Consider the following 24,026-nt stretch of genomic DNA (forward strand, 5'->3'; position numbering starts at 1 on the left):
GCATACTCGTACAGAACTAAATCAAAACAAAGTCGCTGCGCATAACATGACTAGCATTGTATTGGAAGTGCTTTTAAATGACAGTGTGCATTTGTGCATAACGATTTAAAAAGAAAAGATTGTTCTATTCATCATTCTGCATTCGGTTCTTCATAGATGTATGTAAATTATGACTGTGGCAATGATGACTCGAATGAGAAATGCTGGCGGTAGCGTTGTGCTAGCTGAATTCCCTAAAAACAGACACACATTTTAAAATATATAACAATTGACAAGACTATACTGGTAAAGAGGATTATCTATAACGGACGTATTCAAAATTCTTTAATAACATGCACTTGGGCTGAAAAAGAAATCTGCTCCATAGAGGCTTTTATCTTGGTGTTTGGGTTGTCGTTCATGACTATATGCAGGCCTAAACAGTTTTGATCGATGACCTTAAAACAGGGATGTCAAACTCAAATTGCGTCGCGGCCCGGATTCAAGTCTTGAATTTGCTCGCGGGCCGGACCATTCAACTGAATCCAAAATGTCGCCTCGTGCCATTGCTTCTCGCTGGAATACTTTATTATCAAGCATATATATATATATATAATACACGGATCGTAGGGGTTTTATTCTAGCGCGTCGAAATATTATTATTTGCCAACAATGAAATTGGCAAAAATACGATAATTGTCCGGTTGAATACAGTTAAGAAGCGATAGAACAGTGGCATTACCGACGATTAGGGCTGGGCACAATGATTCGAGTACTCGAATCTGAATCGAGTATTAATTTTAATGATTCGAGTCGAGTAGTAAAAGACGATTTTTTCGAGTACTGAAATTATACGCTTCTCGCAGCTGAAAGTTGAAGTAACAACGAGAATTATAGTTTTGATACTATTTTTCACTGAGGAAGCCTCGAAACCTTGATTGGCCGTGTCGCAGCATACGAGACATAGTACAAAGCTACGAACGTTACTGGAAAAGCATATTTTCGAAGTCCTACAACATTGTCAAGAAGTGCAATGAAATCGGGATGGTCGAAAAAATGCCAAAGTATTCTTAATGTGACGGATAACAGGCATTTTATCCTTTGTGGTGGCATAAAAGGTACATATTTTAACTTTGACATATTACATTATGTTATGACGTCATAATGAGTGATACTCGAATACTCGACTCGACTCGAAGCATAATGCGTGATTCAGAATCGAATCACTCAGGTACTCGATTTTGCCCAGCCCTACCGACGATACAAGTAGACATTAATTCTGTGTTTCCTTGGCTTTAGTCATAATCTGAGGTTAGCCCTGCGCATGCGTTGTGATGAATACAGGAATAGGATATTTAACTGTAAACGCGGGCGTTGTAATTGGATTTATTATTGTTGAATAGCGAGTCGGGTTTCTCGTCCGGGGACTTATTGCGTTGAAAGTGACACGGCAGTGCTATCATAGATATTTGAAATATATATTTATGTAGCTGATATATTCTCCATGTAAACTGCATATAACGGTGCAGCATTGGCGTTTTCGCTGCTTTTGGTCCATTTATCCGTAAAAATCTGAACTGAGTGGTGAGTGCGCACTTTTTGCCTTCTCGAAATTGGGTGTCAATGTCACCGACTTGTTCCCAGTGGTTATTAGAGTGAAACCACAACGTCGCAGTCGGGTGGTTATAATGTGAACTATATTGAGCATGCTCGACATTTGCTGTGTTGAGGGATATTTGAAGAAAGTGTTCTTGCAAAGCTCAACATTTGTTACAAATGTGATGGATAATATAATCCTTTTTCAATCGTATGTATGACACCCCTGCCTTAAAAGCTTTGTTGAACGAGTGTTAGTTCAGCAGGATTGCACATATCTGGCCATAGTAGTCATTCTTGGTGCTCAAGCAGAAGTAGAAATAACGTCGTAGATTTCTACTCAAGTACAAGAAGAAGTAGAGATATGCAAGCATATAAAATAAGTATGTATTCTAGGCCTAGTTTGGCCTGAAAAAATTGTTAAGTAGAAGTTGAAGGATAGGCCTATAGTCGAAAAAAACCTTCTTGAGTAAGTAGGGCCAGTACGGGCCAAGAAAACTACGAAAAAGTAGGAGGCTACTTCGCTAGTGACCAGGACCACCCCTGACATCATAAAATACGAAGGATTAGGGAAGTCCATCGTGGAGCATTCAGTTTCGACGATGTTAAAAGCGTGCTTACCTCCACAAGCTTTGACTTGACATTTCTTTGTATCATCGTTGCTTCCCGAGCACGTGATCCCGTCAGTTCCTAGCAGGCAAGGACGAGTTCTCGTGTGCACTCCTTCCCCGCAATCCTCTGAGCATCTAGACCACTTTCCCCATCTCCCCCACACTACGATAAACATAACAAATCTTATTTTAGGTGATTGCGTAAAAGGTAGCCTGCATATTTGAACTTTTCACATCATCATACTCTTATGACGCCATAATGAGGGATAGTCGAATACTCCACTCGAATTGTCATACTCGATTAGGAATCGAATCCTACAGATATTCGATTTCGCCCATGCCTATAATGAAGAGTGGGTCAAGTAATCTGTAGTCATCGTTCGTACTCAAGTTGAAGAGAAAGTAACGTTGTATAATTTTACACAGGTATACAAGTAGAAGTGAGCAGAAAATTATGTATTCCAGGCCTGGTTTTGCCTAAAACAGTGGTTCTTAACCTTTTTTCGTCCAGCGCCCCCTTTCAAAAATTATCGTGCTCCAGCGCCCCCCTCAACTTCATATTGTAAGGAATGTAATAAAGACAATGAGTAAGAGGGAGGGCCGTAACAGCACTTCGTCAACCCCCCTAAAAACGATTGCCTTGCGCACCCATAGCGAGAAAAACCGAACTTCTGAGGGCTTCGCCCCCACGAACCACATATCGTGATTTTGATGGTCAGCAAAGCTTATGTGGCCTGGTCGCCCTAGGTACCAAAATTTGCTATAATGCATGGTAATTACATTTATAAGTCGCTATAAACTTTTTATCCTCTCAGCCCACGTAATCAGATTTACCAGTAGCACTGAGTGAGCTGTTGTATAGGAAAATAAGGGGCACGTAATTAATAATTAAACATATTCGGGCGTTCCCGCAGGTACAATTATTCGTTACCAGGGCCGTAACAGCACTTCGTCAGCCCCCCTCCCCAAACATAAAACGTTGGTCCTGGGCCCCCATCGGGTGATAAACCAAACTTCCGGGGGACTTCGCTCCCAGACCCCCATTAGGCTGTCCGCTATTTGCTGATAGCCTATTAGGTATCTACATTGGGTGTACATTTACTGAGGGAGATATTCTCGCCTAGTCGCGCGAAGTGCGAAAAATTTCACTAATTAATGATTGAATTGGTCAATATCATCGGGAATTGCATGTAAATTGAGATCAATTTTTATCCTCTCTCTGCTCACGTAAACACATGTACCGGTAGAGCTGAGTTAGGTGCAATGTTCCCTCTAAGCTGCGCACGTGCGCAGTGCTGACACGGTCTCTGCGCACAGAAAATCTACGTTGCGCACAACAAATCCGGAGTTATTACCTTTTTTTAGTCGTTACGCACTGTTGTCCAAGGGTCAGCGCAGTGAGTTGTTGAGTGTGCGCAGACTCATCAAAACTTAAAGCGAACATTGTGAGGTTTCTTGGAAACTGTAGGGCCCGTTACCAATAATTAAACATATTCGGGCAGGCGAACCCGTTGGTATGACCTCGTTGCATGATGTTATTTCGTGACCCCCTGTCTGCAATATCAAAAAATACAGAATCGCTCAACGGGGATATCGCCCAACAGGAATATCCCTGTCGCCCAATCGTACTAAACTAAAAGACGCACACGCTTTCAGATTGGTATTTCTTCACTGACATATTATTTTTTCCTGCCAGAGGGAATTCGTCTTCTGCGGTTCAGATTTCCAAGACAGGAACATTCGGTGTCAGTCATTTAGGCGCCCATGGACAATTAAACCTATATGTATTTTGAAGGTTATATGTAACGAAGTTTTCGGTGTTAATTTGCTCTGAATACTCATTAAGGATATGTCCTATCACCACATCATCTACTGCGAAGCCATTTTTCTCCAGCGCCCCCCATACCGCCCCCCTGAGCCCAGCGCCCCCCATATCGCCCCCTGAGCGTTTCCGCCCCCCTTCAACATCGCCAGCGCCCCCTGGGGGGCGCTGGGGGAAAGGTTAAGAACCACTGGCCTAAAACAACCGGAAACTGTTAAGTAGAAGTGTAAATAATGTCTACAGTTAAAACCATTTTAGTGGTGGTGGTGCTAACAGGCAAAGCCTACTTTATTACTTCAAAAAGTAGAAGTAATTCTTCAGCTTGGCTAACTGGTGATCTGTTTCGCACCTGATTTTGTACACTTTCGTATACTACATCTTGTTTCTTGGACACTATCTCCAGCGCAGTCGCGTCCGTTCCGGCACGATCTGATCCGGGTTTTAGTGCCGTCGTCGCACGTCGTGCTGCATTCCGACCATTCCGACCATTGAGAGTACACTGCAAGATTGCATGGGTATGACTTTTATTGACTTATGACTTATGACATAACGTGAATTGAAAAGCGAAGCTTAAGAGTGATATTTTTGCGCCAAACGAACATACATGCCTCCAACACCCAGAGGAAGTATCAAAAATTGCGTTTGACTAAACACGACATACAGCAATCGGCATCAAGAGTGTAGTAAAGCCAAAGTAGAGGTCTCGATATATCAGATTTATCCCTTCGTCAATATCAGTAGTCAAAGTACTCAGCGTTGGTGCTGAAGTAGAAGCAGAGCTACCGTCGTAAATATAACTCAAGTAGTAGGTAAGCAAGCAAGTTTTCTAGGCTTAGTTTTGCCTAATTAATTGGAAATTGTGAAGTGAAAGTGGTTTAAAATTAAAACCATTGGAGCAAGTGTAGTGAAAGTAAGCAAAGCCCACTTGAAATTTCTGAATAAGGAGAAGTACTTCGTTGCAGTACTGATATCGCTTAAATTACCGTTACGCAATATTACGTGAATAAAGAATGCAGTTGAGTTGTGAACCGGCGTGCTCATCATGCAGTTGTAAACTTGTGAACGACATTTTCAAACCAAGCTTATTCCCATGCTATACAACGGATAATTATCAGCAATAAAGCATATCAGATAAATCGTTGCATTAATAAACGCAAGGGTCTCGCACGTATATGAATTGATTGTCACCTGCGCATGGCTTCCTCTGGCAACGCCTGTATCGCACTGCATTTCCTGGGCAGCTTTTCGATCCGGGTGCATCGCCGTTACATGTCCTGTTACTGGACTTGAATCCCGCTCCACATGTCACGTTGCAATTCTTCCACGCGCTCCAGAAATTCCATCCTGCGTACAAAATAATCACGCGCGTATAATTGAAACCTGTGTAGGGGTAGATATAGGTACATAATAAATACAAAGATATGGCATGGGAACGTTATTCATAGGTGGTCAGTAACGAAGCATTACTTCTACTTTTTTCGGAGTTGCTGTTTTACTTGCTTTCGACGCGGTTCGCGTGTTTGAGATCCTGATCTATACTATCAAGCTTACCCGGGGTTATACATTGCGGCCGGTTACACGCCTGTGACTGTGACAGGGTCGCATCGCACGCATCAGGACTGTCGCCTCCGCATGACCTTGTGCGTAATCTGCTTCCAGATCCGCACGTGACATCACACGCACTCCATGAATTCCAATCGCTCAATTCTGGCAGATTGAAGGCGCAAGTTATAGCTTCAGTTCGATTGTCGTGCATGCCATCGACCTCACCCGGGCACTTTCCTTCGTTGCAAGACGCCCGCTGCCGCCTCCGTCCGACGCAGTTTGCTCCGGTTACGCAAGATCTAGTCTGAAAACGCTGTCCCGACCCGCAACTCCGGGAGCATTGAGACCATTCTGACCATGCAGTTAGTATTCCTGGATTACGAAATATAGGCTTTCTAATATTCAGAGGTGGTCCAAGTGTGGCCAGCGGTGTCATTCAAGTAGAAGTAGAACTAAATTTATATTCACTTCGAGGTATAGAAGAGCGATTTCCGAGACGTGTAAAAACTATACTGCGCTTGAAAGTAGAACATGAAAGTTCGGGCAAAGCTCTCAACGATAAGTTATCGCAGGTTGCTGTTCTCAAGTTGATAGTTTCAAAAGTGGATTTAATTGCAAAATTGCAATTGCAAAACGTATCTTCGCGAGTAACGCAATATGACTAATTACTTATAATTGCGCTACAAATAGATAGAGTTTTCAAAAATATCTTCAGTTGGCGGTATTGATACAGGGCCTATTCCACTCTGTTCTTATGACAATGTCACTCATAAAGTGATGCAAACTTGTCCTGAAACTAGTTTATACTTTTTAAAAATCAAAAAGGGAACGACTTAATATTTTTGCCAAAAAAAGAAGAGTCTACAAACATAACCATTTGAGGAACTGTAAGTATATGCAATACCTACTTGAGTATACTTCGGAAAAGTACTCAGTTACGGACCACCACTGAAAACCGCAATATATATACCAGTGTTGGGATCAAGTCACTACCTTCGAGTCACGAGTCATTTCGAGTCACTGCACAATTTGACTCGAGTCAAGTCAAGTCAATCGATTTTCGAAGGTGACTCGAGTCAAGTCAAGTCACTCGATTTTTGGAGGTGACTCGAGTCAAGTCGAGTCAAGTCAAGTCAAGTCACGAGTCAAGTCACAATTCAAGTCAAGTTGCCTTTTCGAAGTATGAGGCATGGTTACGTCATTGCATTTTGCTAGCTGTCTGAAGTACCGATTGCGTGCGGTCATTGATTGTGAACAAATGAACGAATATAGAGTTGAATATACACGCAAGAAGGCATTGTATCGCTCACATATACGTAAAACTACGAATTGCAAAGCCTCAGTCTATAATTACCAGCCGAAATAGAGAATAGTGAAACGAATTGATAAGATGCAGCACATTACCCATATATAAATTGATATGATACAATTCGAGCCTGCGCCAATGGTTGAGTACTATATAAACTTTATTCGAATTCAATTTCAATGAAACAAGAGGTTTGGTTAAGGTAGGAACAGAGAACAGAAATAGACCTTTTGCTAGTAAATTACTTCACTATACATACTAGTTTACGACAACGTAAGCTGTAAGCTTCGATCACTTCGTTAGCGGTCAATTTTTTGTGAGTTAACAATGGAAGCTCAGTAAAACGCACGATCATTGATTGATTGTTCGCTCTCACTGGTTACACCAGCGTTTTGCAAACAATCCGAAGATATGCAAGATACAGTGATTTTTATCAACATCGATTACTTGATGACTTGAAATTGACTCGTGAATTTTGCTCCGAGTCACGAGTCAATCCACATTTCCGATACGACGAGTCAAGTCAAGTCAAGTCAAGTCATTTTAACAAAGTGACTCGAGTCAAGTCAAGTCATACGAAAATGTGACTCGAGTCTGACTCGAGTCAAGTCATGACTCGAGTCATCCCAACACTGATATATACAGACCTGGACATTGCTTCGTGTTGCAAGCTAGAATATTCTCCGACGATCCGATGCAATTCGATCCTGTCGTACACCTGCGACCGCGCACTTTTGTTCCGCCCCCACAAGTAGCAGTGCACACGGTCCAAGTACTCCAACCGGACCACACTGTTAATCAATTATAATAATCAATCAATCATGGAAAATTGCCACGTTCCCATTCGTTTGATGAATATTTCACTATTGCCCGCACGTCAAAACATATCACACACTCGTATACGTACACACAAAATATATACGGAAACGGTTGAAGGTATAACATGTGACATTAGAGCGTATATTCCACACTCTTAGCAAAAAAGAGTGTGTATTCGCACATAAAGGGTCGAAAAGGGTGGTGCAGGAAAACAGAACTCGGAATTATGTCGCGGTAATAAATCACGTACCAACCCTACATGCATACGTTCCTACGTATACATGCATCATTTGAATTATAATGTTGTACTCGATTTATACCGCGGTATAAGTCTGAGGTAGATTCTTGTTTCATGTGCCATGGATGTATGTATATACAGACCCGTGTATCAGGGCTGGTACGCGGGTGGAAGTACACACTATTTTCGCTAAGAGTGCACTGACGCCCGAATTTAGAATAGAAGTATGCGTTTATTTATAGAAATTCTGCATCACCATTAGTGGTCTATAATCAGAGTTGGTCAAAGTATAGACATTGGTGCTACTCAGGTAGAATTAGTAGTATCGCCGTCAATTTCTACTCGGTTACAAGTAGAAGTAGCGATATCGAATACATTATAAAACTAGAAGTAGTTGACAGATCTCCATGTATAACATAAAAAAGGTAGATTTGGTGAAGGGGGAGCATAGACCTAGCAGTATCGGAAGTGGCTGCTTCCTAAACCGCAAGATGTATTTTCCTGACTAACACAAAATGACTGTTGCGACTAATACAAATAACCCCTATCTTTAATAATATATTAAAATATGGTGATACGGGGGCTACTTCACGCGATTTTCGTGAAAATTTTACTCACAGAAGTGATGCTAGCTTATGACAAAACTGCTCTTTGTGTTTCAAGATCCAAAGTGGTAAAAGTAAGTAGTTACGTCTAAAACTGTTCAGGTAGAGGTGGAAGTATGATCTAAAACAAAGATAACCACTTGAGCAATGCAAATATGAAAACGTTACATGAGTTGAGCAAAAGTACTTATCGCTACTGATATCCTCTGTCTTTAATATCGCATCCACGAGCTCTAAGCAAGGGGAATTCTGCGAGTGAACTCCCTTATGCATTTAGACGGTACAGTGACATCGCAATGGGACGCTATATTAGTGTAGTCGAATTTCGACCACACTATGAATTTACACACCTCCTGTACACATGCCAGGGTTGCATAGCTCTCTCATCACGCGATTTCCCGAACAATTGACACCGCGACACTGCCGCGTTTTGGTCCGCCTACCTGCTCCGCAGGTGACTGAGCACTCGCTCCATCGACCCCAAGCAGACCACGTCCCTTTCGATGCTCTATCGACAGCTGAAATGAAAACATATAAATTGTACTGTGACAAAAAAGTGACGTAGTATTGCACTAAAATGTTCGTGAACAGTGTCGCATGACAATCGTAACTCGCAGACACCAACGTGCTGGGACGACTCGATTGAATCAAGTCGCTGCCATCCAATGAAATGATTGATCTCTGACGTGGAAGTATGCGAAGTATGGAATGTCTAGTGAATCATAGACGAGCCTCCTTGTCAATTGAAAAGTCATCAAATATTCTACTACGTTATATGAGTACATACAACTATAATTGTAATGGTTGCGGATTGAGGCTTTGTTTTACTATAAGAACTAAAGTCGGTAATTCCTTAGTCATTTCGTTGAAATTTAGTATCAAATTTCTTCAGCATTCTCAAACACTATTTTTACTCCACGCGAGTATGAGCTCGGCGCAGCCTGTAAAATTTTTGCGGTATTCCAGTCAAAATGTAGCTAACATTGAATGATTTCTAACGTAGGCCTACTTCCCAGCTACATAAGTAATTCAAGATGGCATGGCATCAAGTACAGTACATATATGCATAATTGCATGCTCATGAGCAGTGAGCACATCAAATAACAAGATTCAAGCTGGAAATACATGTGATTACTTGGAATTAACTCGATATCGGAAAATTTAAGATGATTCGGCTGGACTCGAGTCATTTCGAAAACTTGCGTGACTGGAGTCATGACTTGACTTCAAAAATATTGAAATGTTTTCAGTTGACTCGAGTCACTATTTGCAGCGAGTCGAATCTGGTAACTAGATCCCAACACTGCAGATCAAATATTCCGATCAACATATCAGATCCTTGCATTATTTCATCTCCAAGTCATGCGCGATATGGTTGCGAGTGGAATTAGAAAGGCCACGAATTTTCGCACCTGGACAAGTCTGCTCATTGCACGAGATCGTTACAATGTTCGGCCCGGAGCAAAATGTGCTCATGCATTTCCGAGTTCTCCTTCGGGTACCGCCTGCACACGTTACGGAACAGTCACCCCAATCACTCCAAGGTCCGAAATTTCCTTCAAAATTAACGCAACATGTTTGGTAAAGTCAGCGGTATTCAGATTTCAGAGCATAGTCGGGTTGGTACTTAAGTACAACTAACATCATTAATTTCTGCTGAACTACGGGAATTGAAGTAGTGATTTCCAAGGCATGTCAACATTCCAACTGGAAGTAAAAATGGATGCCTGAAAAGTGCTCAATTAAGTAGTTTAAAGTATATTTTCTCGAGGAGCACGCACTTTTGGCAGTTAATCGGAAGTGGGATTCGTTCGGAATTGCAAGATATATCTTCTCGACTAACGTAAAATGACCAATGACCCTACAAATATGTAGAAGCGATTTTAAAAATTACATTCGGTTACCGTGACACAGTAGGTATTTCTTCGGTTGTCATAACATAACAATGCAAGTGTTGTAAACCTACCCCCAAACTATGAAAGTAAGTAAGCAAACAAGCAGTTTAGAGTTTAGTGAAGTACGGTGAGTAATATTACATAAAAACTTTCAAGTAGGCCTAGTAGTAAAAGTAGGCACATGTAGTGCAAGTAGACATCACCTAATTCAGCTCTTTTAAAAAGCATAAGATTGTCCACCTTCGGTTAAAAGTGATGCAAAAACTTGAATACAGAATAGTTATTATTGGTATTATGGATACACATTGGTCCGATTAGATTCATTAGAAGTATGTAAGAGTCTCATGTTCGCAGATTCCGTAAGAGACTGACATTGCATTTAAATAGGAGCATGATCTCAGTTGGTGGTCAAGATCAGATACGATTCACTCTAAAACACATCATACCGACACGAAAAATCATAATAATACAATTTATGACAGTGTAAGGTATATCTATGCATTGCATACTGATATCAGATATATTCCATTAATATCTATATTTAGATCTATTCCTATATCTATATCTGGTCGGCGAAGAAACATAGCTCAATCATAGTATAAACCGGGTGTTTATGGAGACCTAGCATCCTTCAATTTTGCCGCCTTCACCATATGAGCTCAACACCTTCATCTCACATTATATATCTATCGCCTATCTGTTCATCTCCCGCACCCATCTCAACTCACCGCTGTTTCCGCCGCCAAACTCGTTACCGCATAAATCCAATGCACACGTCAAAGTCGATTCCCTAGAGAACCCCTGGCAATCTGAGCTTACGAACGTGTTGCATGTTCTTTGTCGGGTCGCCATTCCTCCGAGACATGTTTGCGAGCATTCAGACCAAGGGGACCAATCATTCCACTGGCCCTTCGCCGCTGAAACATTAAATTTGCCTTGTTGGGCATTCTATCGAAGGTGCTGATCAACCATGATTCATGAGTCAGTATATGCCTCTAGCTATCTCCGAAACAAAATCATTACCGTCGAAATCCAAGTCTCTTATCCGGTTGGTACACAGATTGTCTTCGCAAACGTCTCCCTCGTCGCACTCGGAACACGACGGACCGGCAATGAAAGGATGTCTAGAAATTCAACTATTGTAATTACACGCTGTTATTGCAGCATTAAATTCAACCAATGGTGTAACAAAAGTTTGGAACGTAGTCAAAAAGTTCTACTTTTTAAACATTATTTGAGGCATATTGACATCCAACTCACTGATGCATTCATAAATTACCTACAGAAAAAAATGACTGTGTGTGCGACAGAGATGAGCGGATTTGAAATTTCTATGTCCTAATCCAATCCAAATCCGAACCTTGAAATCCAAATCCAAATCCTAATCCATAACTTTTTCTTATTCAAGTCCATGTCCAATCCTAATCCGATTCCAACTGGAAATTCAGAAAAAATACTAATTTATGCAATGGAGGGATTCGAAAATTTTCTTTCACAACCAACGATTCACTTGATTCAAGATAACTTAGTAACCATAAGTACATTAATAACTGATCTGAATAAAGTTTGTTGCCATTCGCCACACGACATTTCAATCTCCCAGAAAATAGGTAAATCCAATCCAAATCCTAATCCGTTCTGAAAAAAATGTCTAATCCAAATCCAATCCAAATCCGACAAAATTTCACAAATCCTGTTTTTTCAAAACCTAATCCTAATCCATGCTCATCTCTGGTGTGCGAGCCTTACAGCTCAACAGTGCCCTTAGTGGACAAACTGAGCATATTGCTCTCGTGGCCTTACGGTCACTTGCTCAAGTTTAGTGGCTTTGCTGCTGGTTGGCCTTTGACAGTTATTCGATTTTGACTAAATTTACGGATTCAAGTGTTCGTGTTCATTCAGGTTATTGTGTTGTATTAGCGATTTCGATTATAAGTTTAGCACAGTGGTTCTTAACCTTTTTCCGTCCAGCGCCCCCTTTCAAAAATTATCGTGCTCCAGCGCCCCCCTCAACTTCATATTGTAAGGAATGTAATAAAGACAATGAGTAAGAGGGAGGGCCGTGACAGCACTTCGTCAACCCCCCTAAAAACGATTGCCTTGCGCACCCATAGCGTGATAAACCGAACTTCTGAGGGCTTCGCCCCCACGAACCCCATATCGTGATTTTGATGGTCAGCAAAGTTTATGTGGCCTGGTCGCCCTAGGTACCAAAATTTGCTATAATGCATGGTAATTACATTTATAAGTCGCTATAAACTTTTTATCCTCTCAGCCCACGTAATCAGATTTACCAGTAGCACTGAGTGAGCTGTTGTATAGGAAAATAAGGGGCACGTAATTAATAATTAAACATATTCGGGCGTTCCCGCAGGTACACTTATTCGTTACCAGGGCCGTAACAGCACTTCGTCAGCCCCCCTCCCCAAACATAAAACGTTGGTCCTGGGCCCCCATCGGGTGATAAACCAAACTTCCGGGGGACTTCGCTCCCAGACCCCCATTAGGCTGTCCGCTATTTGCTGATAGCCTATTAGGTATCTACATTGGGTGTACATTTACTGAGGGAGCTATTCTCGCGTAGTCGCGCGAAGTGCGAAAAATTTCACTAATTAATGATTGAATTGGTCAATATCATCGGGAATTGCATGTAAATTGAGATCAATTTTTATCCTCTCTCTGCTCACGTAAACACATTTACCGGTAGAGCTGAGTTAGGTGCAAAGCTCCCTCTGAGCTGCGCACGTGCGCAGTGCTGACACGGTCTCTGCGCACAGAAAATCTACGTTGCGCACAACAAATCCGGAGTTTTTTTAGTCGTTACGCACTGTTGTCCAAGGGTCAGCGCAGTGAGTTGTTGAGTGTGCGCAGACTCATCAAAACTTAAAGCGAACATTGTGAGGTTTCTTGGAAACTGTAGGGCCCGTTACCAATAATTAAACATATTCGGGCAGGCGAACCCGTTGGTATGACCTCGTTGCATGATGTTATTTCGTGACCCCCTGTCTGCAATATCAAAAAATATAGAATCGCTCAACGGGGATATCGCCCAACAGGAATATCCCTGTCGCCCAATCGTACTAAACTAAAAGACGCACACGATTTCAGATTGGTATTTCTTAACTGACATATAATTTTTCCCTGCCAGATGGAATTCGTCTTCTGGGGTTCAGATTTCCAAGACAGGAACATTCGGTGTCAGTCATTTAGGCGCCCATGGACAATTAAACCTATATGTATTTTGAAGGCTATATGTAACGAAGTTTTCGGTGTTAATTTGCTCTGAATACTCATTAAGGATATGTCCTATCACCACATCATCTACTGCGAAGCCATTTTTCTCCAGCGCCCCCCATACCGCCCCCCTGAGCCCAGCGCCCCCCATATCGCCCCCTGAGCGTTTCCGCCCCCCTTCAACATCGCCAGCGCCCCCTGGGGGGCGCTGGGGGCAAGGTTAAGAACCACTGGTTTAGCATATATAGAAAGAGCTAATTGCTGTTTTAACTTATTGTGGCTTATACTTTGAAGTTGACGTGAGCTTTCTTAGTAAGTAAGTATATTAGAAATCTATTCATGTAAATTTGTGATTTACATTTGATCAGGTGTCAGGGGTAGGCTTGGATAGCTGGATGCAATGCAATGGAGGTAAGTGGTCTCAATCGAATCGAGTCAGCAAGTTTCTCGACTAACCTATAGTCTGGTACAGCCAAGCGAAGTTACAACAGTTCGTAGCTATTTTGTGTGTTCTGCCGGTACCGGATGCACAATATAGCTGACATTTATACAAGGCATGATATCATTTATAAGAGATGCTAACCCACACCTTTCCAATCATTTTAAATTGCTACCTTGGATAGTTTCCTCCTGGTCCGTAATTACAAGCAAACAATGTAGCAGATCGCCACGTTCTGCCGTTTACAGTGACTCGGCGACAAACAGTAACTCCGCATCCCACCTTGAATGTATCATCCCAGGCTGTCTGAAAAACAGTGCTTGAGGTGTAATTTGAAACTCTAGCCGGGAAATTTGCGCCAAAGTGCAATATATAGATATACGGTACGGAACTGCGTTATATGTTTCGGACGGTATCGTAGTTTTTGCTTCATGTTTGGAAATATCGACTAGTTAGTAATCCAGTTGCTTTGCTACTACCATAGTCATCTTAACGTTTTTAGTGCGTTTCGAATTGCTATGCTTGATGTTAATACCATTGAATACCTACAATCCTACATCAATGGTTCTCAACAGCCGGTCCATGTCAACATACCTTCCGTCAAATATATCGCAATTGATATCTCAATTGTAAAACGTCACAAGTTGAACGCTTGTCCATTAATTACAGAAAATGAATCATCGAATTTTATTTTGATTCAGAAATTTGGAAGTATATACTGCTTCGTGTCGTAATACAGAGTTCGTGGTCTACTTTGGACTTGGCTACGCCACAATACTGCTAAATTTCGACAGTGCAATTTAGCGACATTTGACAGTACAATAGGGGCTAGCAAATAGCAAATTCGCGGTTATTACGGAAGAAACCGAACAATCAATATCAAGTTAGTGGTTTTCAACAGGACTAGACTTGTCTTGGTTTCTCGAGATTCACCGGCCGGTAATTCTTGTTTTCGAATTCTACCGGTACACAAGCTAAAAAAGTCGAGAAGTACTGATCTACATCTAGGGGTGGTCAAAGTATTCATCGTTGGTACTCTAGTAGAAGTAGAAGTGACGTCGCAAATTTCTACTGGAATTCTACTCTACAGCGATTTCTAAGTAAGTAAAATAAAAAGTATTCCAGGCCTAGTTTTGCCTAGGAGGCTGGGAACTGTCAAGTAGAAGTAGAAGTAATTCATTTCTGATCACCTCTGTTTACATCACGGTGTAGTTAGGCACTATGACATCACCTCAGTGGTTGGAAAACAATAAATAACATATACAGTGCCGTAGCCAGTGCGAAGGCCATTCCAAATTGTAGACCACTACTCTGGACGTTCACTCCGTACCAATCGATCCATGACGTAAGGTTAGGTTAAAGTTAAAATTTCGCCCCCATTCAATTTTCTCCCATCCCTGCCAATATAACATCCTATGGCTATAGTACCATACTCACTGCAGCACGATATAAAATTGTTGTGTCACGGAGCGACATAGACGGTTGGTTGGGCATCAATCAGCATCACCACTTCGACCACCATCATCAACTAATCGCATATTGTATACTCGCGTATAACTTGAAATTGAATGTGTTGTGTTCATTCACAGAGTGGCCGTACAAGGGAATAAGCCAAATCGCACGCAGCACCGTAACTGCCGCACCCCAAACCCCCCATTGGGGGGGGCGATCTCGAAGGGGGCCCAAAATTATTTCGTGAATTAGCATAAATCATGAAGTTTTTTTTTAATTTATGCAATTTTTTCAAAATTTTTTCGCGCTGCGCGCGAATTCCAATAGCCATTTGTCTTTATTATTGGGTATTGGGCTATTACCGCGCCATGATCCACCAAGACATACAATCATGTTTTATGCCATATAACATGCGACTCCAAGAAGTGTGCCCCCAGAACGATCGACAACGAGAAAATCTTGGCCGAAAAGGTCTATGCCCTTATGCTGACCGAAGACTTCGTTATATATAAAAAATACATATAGGTTTAATTGTCCATAGGCGCCTAAACGACTGGCGCCGAATGTTCCTGTCTTTGCAATCTGAACCTCACAAGACAGATACCATCCCGCTGGGAAAATTTTTATGCTAGTGAAGAAATAACAATTTGTAATCGTGTGCGTCTCTTAGAAGCCTTCGTTTGGGCGATTCTATATTTTTTGATAGCAGACTGGAAGTCACGAAATAACATCATGTAACGAAGTCATATCAACGGGTCCGCCCGCCCGAAGATGTTTAATTATTATTTGCGGGCCCTCCCGTTTTCAAGACACTTCACTCAGCTCTACCGGTAAATCTAATTACGTGAGTAGAGAGGACAATAAATTGATAGCATCATATATATGCAATCGCCGATCTGATTGACCGATTTTATCATAAATTATCGAAAATTTTCGCGCATAACGCTGGCTTACAATACAGTACAGATGATTTCGTGACAAACGCGAACAACGTGATGGACGGGTCGTTTCATCACCCTATGGGAGCCCAAGACCCACGATTTTGGGGGCCTGACGAGGTGCTGTTTCGTTCCTGCCAACGGGCATACGCCCGAATATGTTTAATTATTATTGAGTGGTCCTACCTTTTCACACACACCTCACTCAGCTCTACCGGCAAATCTGATTACGTGAGCAGAGAGATGATAAAAACTGATAACAATATATATACAATTCCCGATCATACTGACCTATTCAATCACGAATTCTAGAAATTTCCCGCGCATCGCGCGCTTAGGCGACAAACGCTGATTCACTAAACAACGAATATGATAAATAGCGGTAAACAGAGTATCGCCGAAGGGGGGTCTGGGGGGCGAAGCCCCCAATAAGTTCGGTCTATCACCCTATGGGGGCCCAAGACCAAAGTTTTTTTTGGGGGGGCTGACGAAGTGCTGTTACGGCCCTGATCGCATGTAATGAATATTACGTACTTGAACGGATTGGTGCCGCGTTAGAGAATCTGATGATAATTAGCCTATACAATTCATCCCATGCTTCCGGCATGAAACGATGTAGCCTATTTCGATTCGATGAATCAACGTCATTTCTCCGACGAGATCTGCGCTATTGGATGACTAACTTCGGGAAAATCAGATTTAGCCAGGATGCATTGATAACATGTTACTACTACACTACTACTATATAGGATTACATTTGAAACAAAAATTAATTCAAAACTGACATGTTTAAAACGTGGCACTTGATTAAAACATGATTTTTGTTGTTGGTTTTTGTTTGTTTTTAGCCATGACGTCACGAATCTTTAATTGTGATGTCGCAGTGGAATGACATTGACAATTGAAAATATAGGTTACATATGACTCCTTTGACGAAAAAGGCGTCTGACTCCTGTCATAAAAGAACCAAAGATATATTTGACCGGATCTACATCGTTATGCAGAATTTCGACGGTCGGTGGTCATCATCATCAGAATATCCATTCCGTACCAATGATATATATAACTACGTGCTCTAACTGTTGAACCGACGACAATTTCGAGGGTTCCAACCATGTCATGTCGTGTACACTGTACATGTACAATGCTCATCCATTACTTCGACTGTATTAGGTGCAAGTCGTCCGTAGGTTTTACTACATGTTCTTTCGAAAGTATTCACAATTATGGCATAATTATACAACTATTGAAAAGAAAAAATTAGAAGGCATTTTTTTAAACACTGTTCAAAATATGAATTATACAAAGTGTTTTAAAACACCATTTGTTTTAAATGCAACCCTACACACTACGTCAGTGGTTCTCAACCGGGGGTCCGTGAAGCATTTTCAGGGGGTACGCGAAGCCTCAAAATTTGTAAAATGCTTGATAAACTAATTTTTATTTTATTTTTCAATTAGGAAAAGCATAGGCCTGTTTCGCTTCATAATAGCTAAAACGTTCTAGGACTCACAACATTGAAATGGTCGTCTGAGTTGAAATGTCCGACTACTTGCAAACTCAATTTAATTGTCATAATGCCAATAGCCTGCCGATGCAAAATATTGCTGTTTACGGAAGTTTTGTGGAACAAATGAAATGTTGGAGATGGGAAGGTCAAACAAGCAAACATTTCGGATTTGGAGTCGTCAGTCTAAGCAAATTAGTAAACAATCGTTTGAAATAGAAATTTCTGAGTTTTTTCCGAATCTCTCCCGATGAAGGAATTGAAACCTCGCCACTAACCTAACCACTAAATAACTTCAATATGAGATGCTTTATAGAAATGACTATAGGCTGGACGTGATATGTTCATCAATAACTCACACCAAAAGCTGTCGTCGGAAGCGTTACGCGTTATTAATACATTCGCGACCAATATATCTTCAAGGAAATGGATATCCGGCGCTCATTCATATCAAATCGAATACGCAGATTATCTCGGCAATAAATACAGCTGTAAAATTACCTTCGAAACAATAAAAGTTCACCATATTTCTACATAAAGTATGATGTGATTTTCAAGAAAAGTCATTTTGTGGCTGTTTATCACTAGTCAACATTTACTATTTGCACAAGACAGTTGACGGTTGCACGATAATTGAGCTAATTTTGAACCAAAACTTAAGGGGGTCCGCGGGGGTCCGTGACAGTCCAAAAGGGGTCCACAAAGACAAAAAGGTTGAGAACCACTGCACTACGTTGTAAAACGTAAGCCACGCCATTGGGGAAACGTAAATAAATCATCGTCATTATTCAGCCACGCTAACCCTCCTTGGCAAGTGATTTCTGTCAAACCAATTGTAAATTAGATGATACGATAGAGGTACTAAATCACGGTGCAATAATTTTACCGACACGGTAACCGGGTAACATATACGAATAAATCCGTGGTACGAATTACCATCAGTCTTATACCCTACCGTAACTCAGCGTAACATACGCGATACGTGCGGGTATATTCTCTACGTGATCTAATGTCGGACCTACTACTTCAGGTCAAGCATGGGTCTGAACTCTGCAGTCTACACAGTGCACACTGCACACTGTACATATATTCCCAGTACTAGGCTTGTAGGCTAGCGTAATAGCTCATGTACTTGAAAGGTGGCATGACTATTACATACACATCGAATTAATGGTGCATGTTTGAAGGTGCATACATTGCATTCATGCGCATTCCACAATGCAAAATTGCACACAAGGTTATATGTCGCAAATTATATAAAGCGACTTGAGTGTAACTGTAATGGCTGCATTTACTTTGTGGTTTGGATTTTCTAGTTTGATATTCGTAACCAAGATGCTATAATACAGGGGTCGCCAACTCAAAACGGGTCGCGGGCCACTTTTCAAAATTCGTCGAGGCCGCGGGCCGCATGACTTCAATATCAAGATAGAAATAGGCAACGAAGTTTAACAGCCACGTTTTGATAATTCTACGTCAGCACAGCGCTGTTCTCTCTAACATGGGAGACGGGCATAGTTACCACAAAGGAAATGATATTTTATTGAAGAAATACAACAACAAAAAATCATGATCACCACTTTCTTTCTATTTTGAACTATGAGCTACACACGGTACCTGACAACATTCTTCAGTAACTAAAGAAGATGTGAATATGTGGCCAACCTTTTTGCTATTCACGGCCGCATTTCGATTAGCCTACTTATGTTGGCTACGGCTCAACGGCTGCATCCCAGTACATAGTCGCAATGAACTAATTGCAGGCCGAATCCCCACGATAAACTGTCAATGTCCATTGCCGGTGAACTCCAGACCAATCTATTTACTCCTATCGGTTTACTCTGCGCACCGTCATCGCGAGCAGTCCTGTTATAAATAACCCCAGGGATCCCGTTGTTGGTCGCGCGAAGCGCGAAAGTTTTTTCCCATTCTCCAGCGAACTTTTTTTCACATTTTCCAGTGAGTAAGTGTCGACGGTAACATAATTTTCCTTCTACTGCCGCAGATTTGGCCACTCCTGAACTAAAGAATTGATACTGGGGTTAGCTAGACACAGTACTTGCGGGAGAGCTATCTCCTCGTAAAGCTTGGTCTTAGTGGGCCATTGACGTCAAGGCAATGTGCCCATTCATATCAGCAAATCCTTCCTCCGTGGAATGATATTACCATCGCCGAAGCCGCATCAGCGAGTGAGGAATAGTGATATTGAGCACAAGAGAATACCACACATTGAACAACAACTTGATTGTATTTAAACTAAAATCAATCTCAGCTTTACTGAGTGGTCTTCTGAAATTTCAAATCAGGTCGCGGGCCGCAAAATATGACCTCGCGGGCCGCATGCGGCCCGCGGGCCGCGTGTTGGTGACCCCTGCTATAATATAATCTCTTGTGGCCGGTAGTAAATAAGCATACCGATAAATTTCCATCTGACTAGGCTTAGGCTTATAGGTCACTAAGTTGAATCATGATATGACGCACGATTATGCACAAAACGAATAGGGGTATTACATTAACGTATGTTCGTTCATAATATAAACTCACTTGGGTGTAATGGCCGCACTTCTTCCCTGGTTTACATTTTCTAGTCTCATAATCGTAATCATTCTTCTCCTCGTCCCAGGCCGATACAGCTCCTGTTAGCACAATGGTACTCCATGGCATTCCAACGGAAATGAATAGGTTTTCTCCGATGTAATCAAATCGCGAGTGCTTTCTCTCCTGAAAGCAGATGGCGTTGGTCGAAGGTCGATTTTAGGGTTAGTTATGATTCGGAAAATTACTTTGTTGTGTTCATAAATACATCTTCGCGAGTATGCAGTTGCGACTTTAGACAGTTCCTTGTCCCATGTCATCTTGCGCATCTTCTTCGCTGTAGGCTTGACTATCTCGCGGAGGTCATTGTGTCGTTTCACGATGGCTAATTCCTGTTGCTCTACCGATATATGCATTGTGTATTAAGTAAAGCATAGCATAAAACTTACAGGGTAATATTATTATTTTTTTGCCCTACACGAGGTATGATCGACTGCATGAACACCGAACAGTGACAGCAGAAGAAATGTTCAACGCTTATCTTCCGGCGCAATGGTGAACGTAAGCAGAGTGCTCAATAACCCTACCTTCAAAATGGGTACTTATTATGATAACATCACAACATAATCTCCGTGAATGCCTAGTCCCTGCTGCTTATACAATCACCGAGGTTAAGCGGTTATCGCTTTAGATCAGGGGTGTCAAACTCAACTTGCATTGCTGGCCGGATTCAAACCTTCACATTGCAAATGATTCCAAAATATTCCCTCAAAACTCCTGCCCTTGATTTTCATTTGAACACTTTATTATCAAGCCTATGCATATAATAGTATATTACGGATCATAAGGGCTCTATTTTAGCTACACCGTGATTCGCAAACAATTGAATTATGGCAATAATACCATGACTGTGCGGTTGAGTACCGTTATAAACGGCTAAAACAGGGGCTCTCACGATGATATGAGTTGTCATATTTCTATGCACCCTTTGTTTTAGTCCTGCTGTACTGGCGTCAGGCGAACTCTGTATCCACTTTTTTGCTTTCCCGAAATTTGGTGTCAACGTAAACGACTTGTTCCTAATGGTGACTAAAGTGAAATCACATGTCGGATATGGTTATGGCCTATGAACCTACTCTACATTTGGTGTCGTGAGGGATTATTTAATGGAAGTTTTTCTTGATAAATAAAATCCCCAAATTTGCCTTTAGAAATATGCTCGATAATACACGCATTTTTCAATCTACTGAAAATTGCTTCGCGGACCGGATAAAACCGTCTGGTGGGCCGGATGCGGCCCGCGGGCCGTATGTTTCACACCCCTGCCTTGGATAATCCGGAACATCAAAATTTATGGACCAAATAAAATTCCTCACAATTTGTTTGCTATAGCGATCACCAAACTCATAGACGATTTTACTTACTGGTAAGCACAACGGCTCTTTCGACGTTGGACGACAAGGAAGCTTTTTTCAGGGATAGTGCCGCGGGTTGGTCGAATTCAAATTGTAAACTGTAAACAATTAGATCAATTTGAGAGCATGATCTTCACTTAGCTCTGTGTTACAGAAGCCTGAGTAGCGCTTCGTCAATGTACACTGTACAGTGTACCTGTACACGGTACCATTCTACACCCCCGAGCGCGCATTTATAATAAGGTTAGCGGTTACAAATTTGAGTATAGCTTGAAACAACGTTAGTTCTGTCGCCAAAATGAGCTGTCAAGCGAACGAATAAAACGGCGCTGTAAATTTGTCAGTCAAAAATCACATTTCTGTTGTTCAAGTGATTTGTCACTTAGTTGATCTGTCAATTAGCTGATGTATACAACCAAGTTTGTCTTTCGAATGAGCTAGCACTCAGTTGAGCTGTCACTTGATATGCAACCGTAACACTTACCGTACCTTATGGATGTATTGTCGTTTTCCGCTATTATCTTACTTGCCGCTGCAGCGAAAAAACAACAGCAAAGAACAAATACGCCTTGCAAATGCATCCTGCAGTCTTTTTGCTATGATTGAAAACCATCCCTTTCGTGGTGGCACAAGAAAATCTCCATCGCGCTCATAATTTCTGATTTATAATTAGCACAAATTACTTTACAAGCATCGGTATCATTGTCTGCCCGCTTAAGCGTCCACGTAAATGCCATACACGGACTGGCTGCAGATGGATACTCGCATGTCACGTTTTAGTTCGTCATCGATGAATCTCGTGACAAGCCATGAGTCGATCAATTATAATCGTTTGCATTGCGATTTGGATATGCTAGGGTTGCATATTCTTGTGACAATGACCTGGTATCGAAATTAACCTGCATCAAAAACTTAGTCACGGCGAGTCAGGAGGTTCCGATTCACAAGTCGTTCTCTGATCTATTGATTCGAGTCCAACCGAGTAATTTCCAATTTTTATCGAGTCAGGTCCCAGTCCAAATCATGGTACAAATGGTCGCGTCCGCATCAGTGTTCAAGTCATAGCTTTTAGTCACGAATTACAAAATCGAAGTTCACTGCAACGGATTCGACCTGTGCGCCATATTTTATGTGCTAGCTAGCCAATCTCTCGGCAGTGGTTGAATGATCACAATGCGCATGGAAAAAGTAGCACTCAGAAATCGCAAGACTGACTTATGTAATTGAATCAAATTATTGCTGACACCGACGAACCTAGTGAAATTATTGATGAAATCGGTGAACCAAATGGTATACCAAAGGAAGTCGACGATGATGATTACCTTGCGAATATCTTTAGTTTCGTGGATAGTGTCTTCAACCACCTTAAGAGGCGGACGATTGTCCATCCATGTCGCAGGATGATATATCTGCGGATATCTGTGGTGCAGAGGTGGTCAGAGTAGTCAAAAAAGCTACTCAAGTAGAAGTAAAAGTATCGACGAAAATACCTACTCAAGTACGAGTAGATTACTTCTTCCATAAGCCATCTAAAACTACTTGAAGTAGAAGTAGTATTAACTTACTTTAAATCTACTCAAGTAAGTAAGTAGTTTTGAAAACAGTCATAATTCGTTCGCATGGACTGTCAAAAGCTGCAAATTGAGCTATGCGGAAGGTGCAGAGAGCTTGATTCGTATGGATGCATCCCAGGAGGTATAAATTTTCGACAGAATAAGCATTCTTTCGCATCATGGGATTATAGTATTGACATAAAAATGCGATACTAACCCTATATTTACTAGAAGAGCCCGTTTTAGAGAATATCATGGCATAGCGCCCTACCCCATATTATAATTTAGGTGAAGAGTAATAAGTAGAAGTTGTATAGGATAGGGTTTCATCACTTTGCGCGATTAGTATACGTTAATAACAAATATTGAGGATCATAAAAGTTATATTTGGTGTAGGTCTATTTTCGGAAAATAAAGGTATTACACTTGCTTTCATGCTTCAAAACGTATATTCTGCCGACAAAAGAACTGAAAGTAATTAGAACTCAAAGTATGATACTCGCCATTGAAAGTGAAATACTTGCAATTTCAAATTGT

At 41.5% G+C, this 24,026-nt stretch overlaps 2 protein-coding genes across 2 annotated transcripts in view; one reads left to right on the top strand and one right to left on the bottom strand.

Annotated features, from left to right (window-relative positions):
• Nucleotides 1-24,026, top strand: part of LOC145446089 (acylcarnitine hydrolase-like) — a 282,243-nt gene that overhangs the window by 102,526 nt on the left and 155,691 nt on the right. The gene's annotated exons all lie outside the window — the stretch shown is intronic.
• On the bottom strand, nucleotides 36-22,682 carry LOC145446832 (uncharacterized). The gene is made up of 16 exons (XM_080325206.1): nucleotides 22,426-22,682; nucleotides 21,946-22,034; nucleotides 20,770-20,921; nucleotides 20,531-20,707; nucleotides 14,265-14,395; nucleotides 11,440-11,540; nucleotides 11,145-11,333; nucleotides 9,934-10,077; nucleotides 8,872-9,039; nucleotides 7,507-7,650; nucleotides 5,779-5,925; nucleotides 5,560-5,715; nucleotides 5,197-5,352; nucleotides 4,358-4,507; nucleotides 2,197-2,349; nucleotides 36-233 (listed from the first exon to the last, which is right to left on the bottom strand). The coding sequence occupies exons 1-16, from the start codon at nucleotides 22,515-22,517 to the stop codon at nucleotides 151-153; spliced, it is 2,232 nt and encodes a 743-aa protein (XP_080181332.1). The 5' UTR covers nucleotides 22,518-22,682; the 3' UTR covers nucleotides 36-150.

Source organism: Botryllus schlosseri, chromosome 9 (assembly GCF_051294905.1).
Source record: "Botryllus schlosseri isolate E-star chromosome 9, Bs_hap1, whole genome shotgun sequence".
Taxonomy (NCBI): Eukaryota; Metazoa; Chordata; class Ascidiacea; order Stolidobranchia; family Styelidae; genus Botryllus; species Botryllus schlosseri.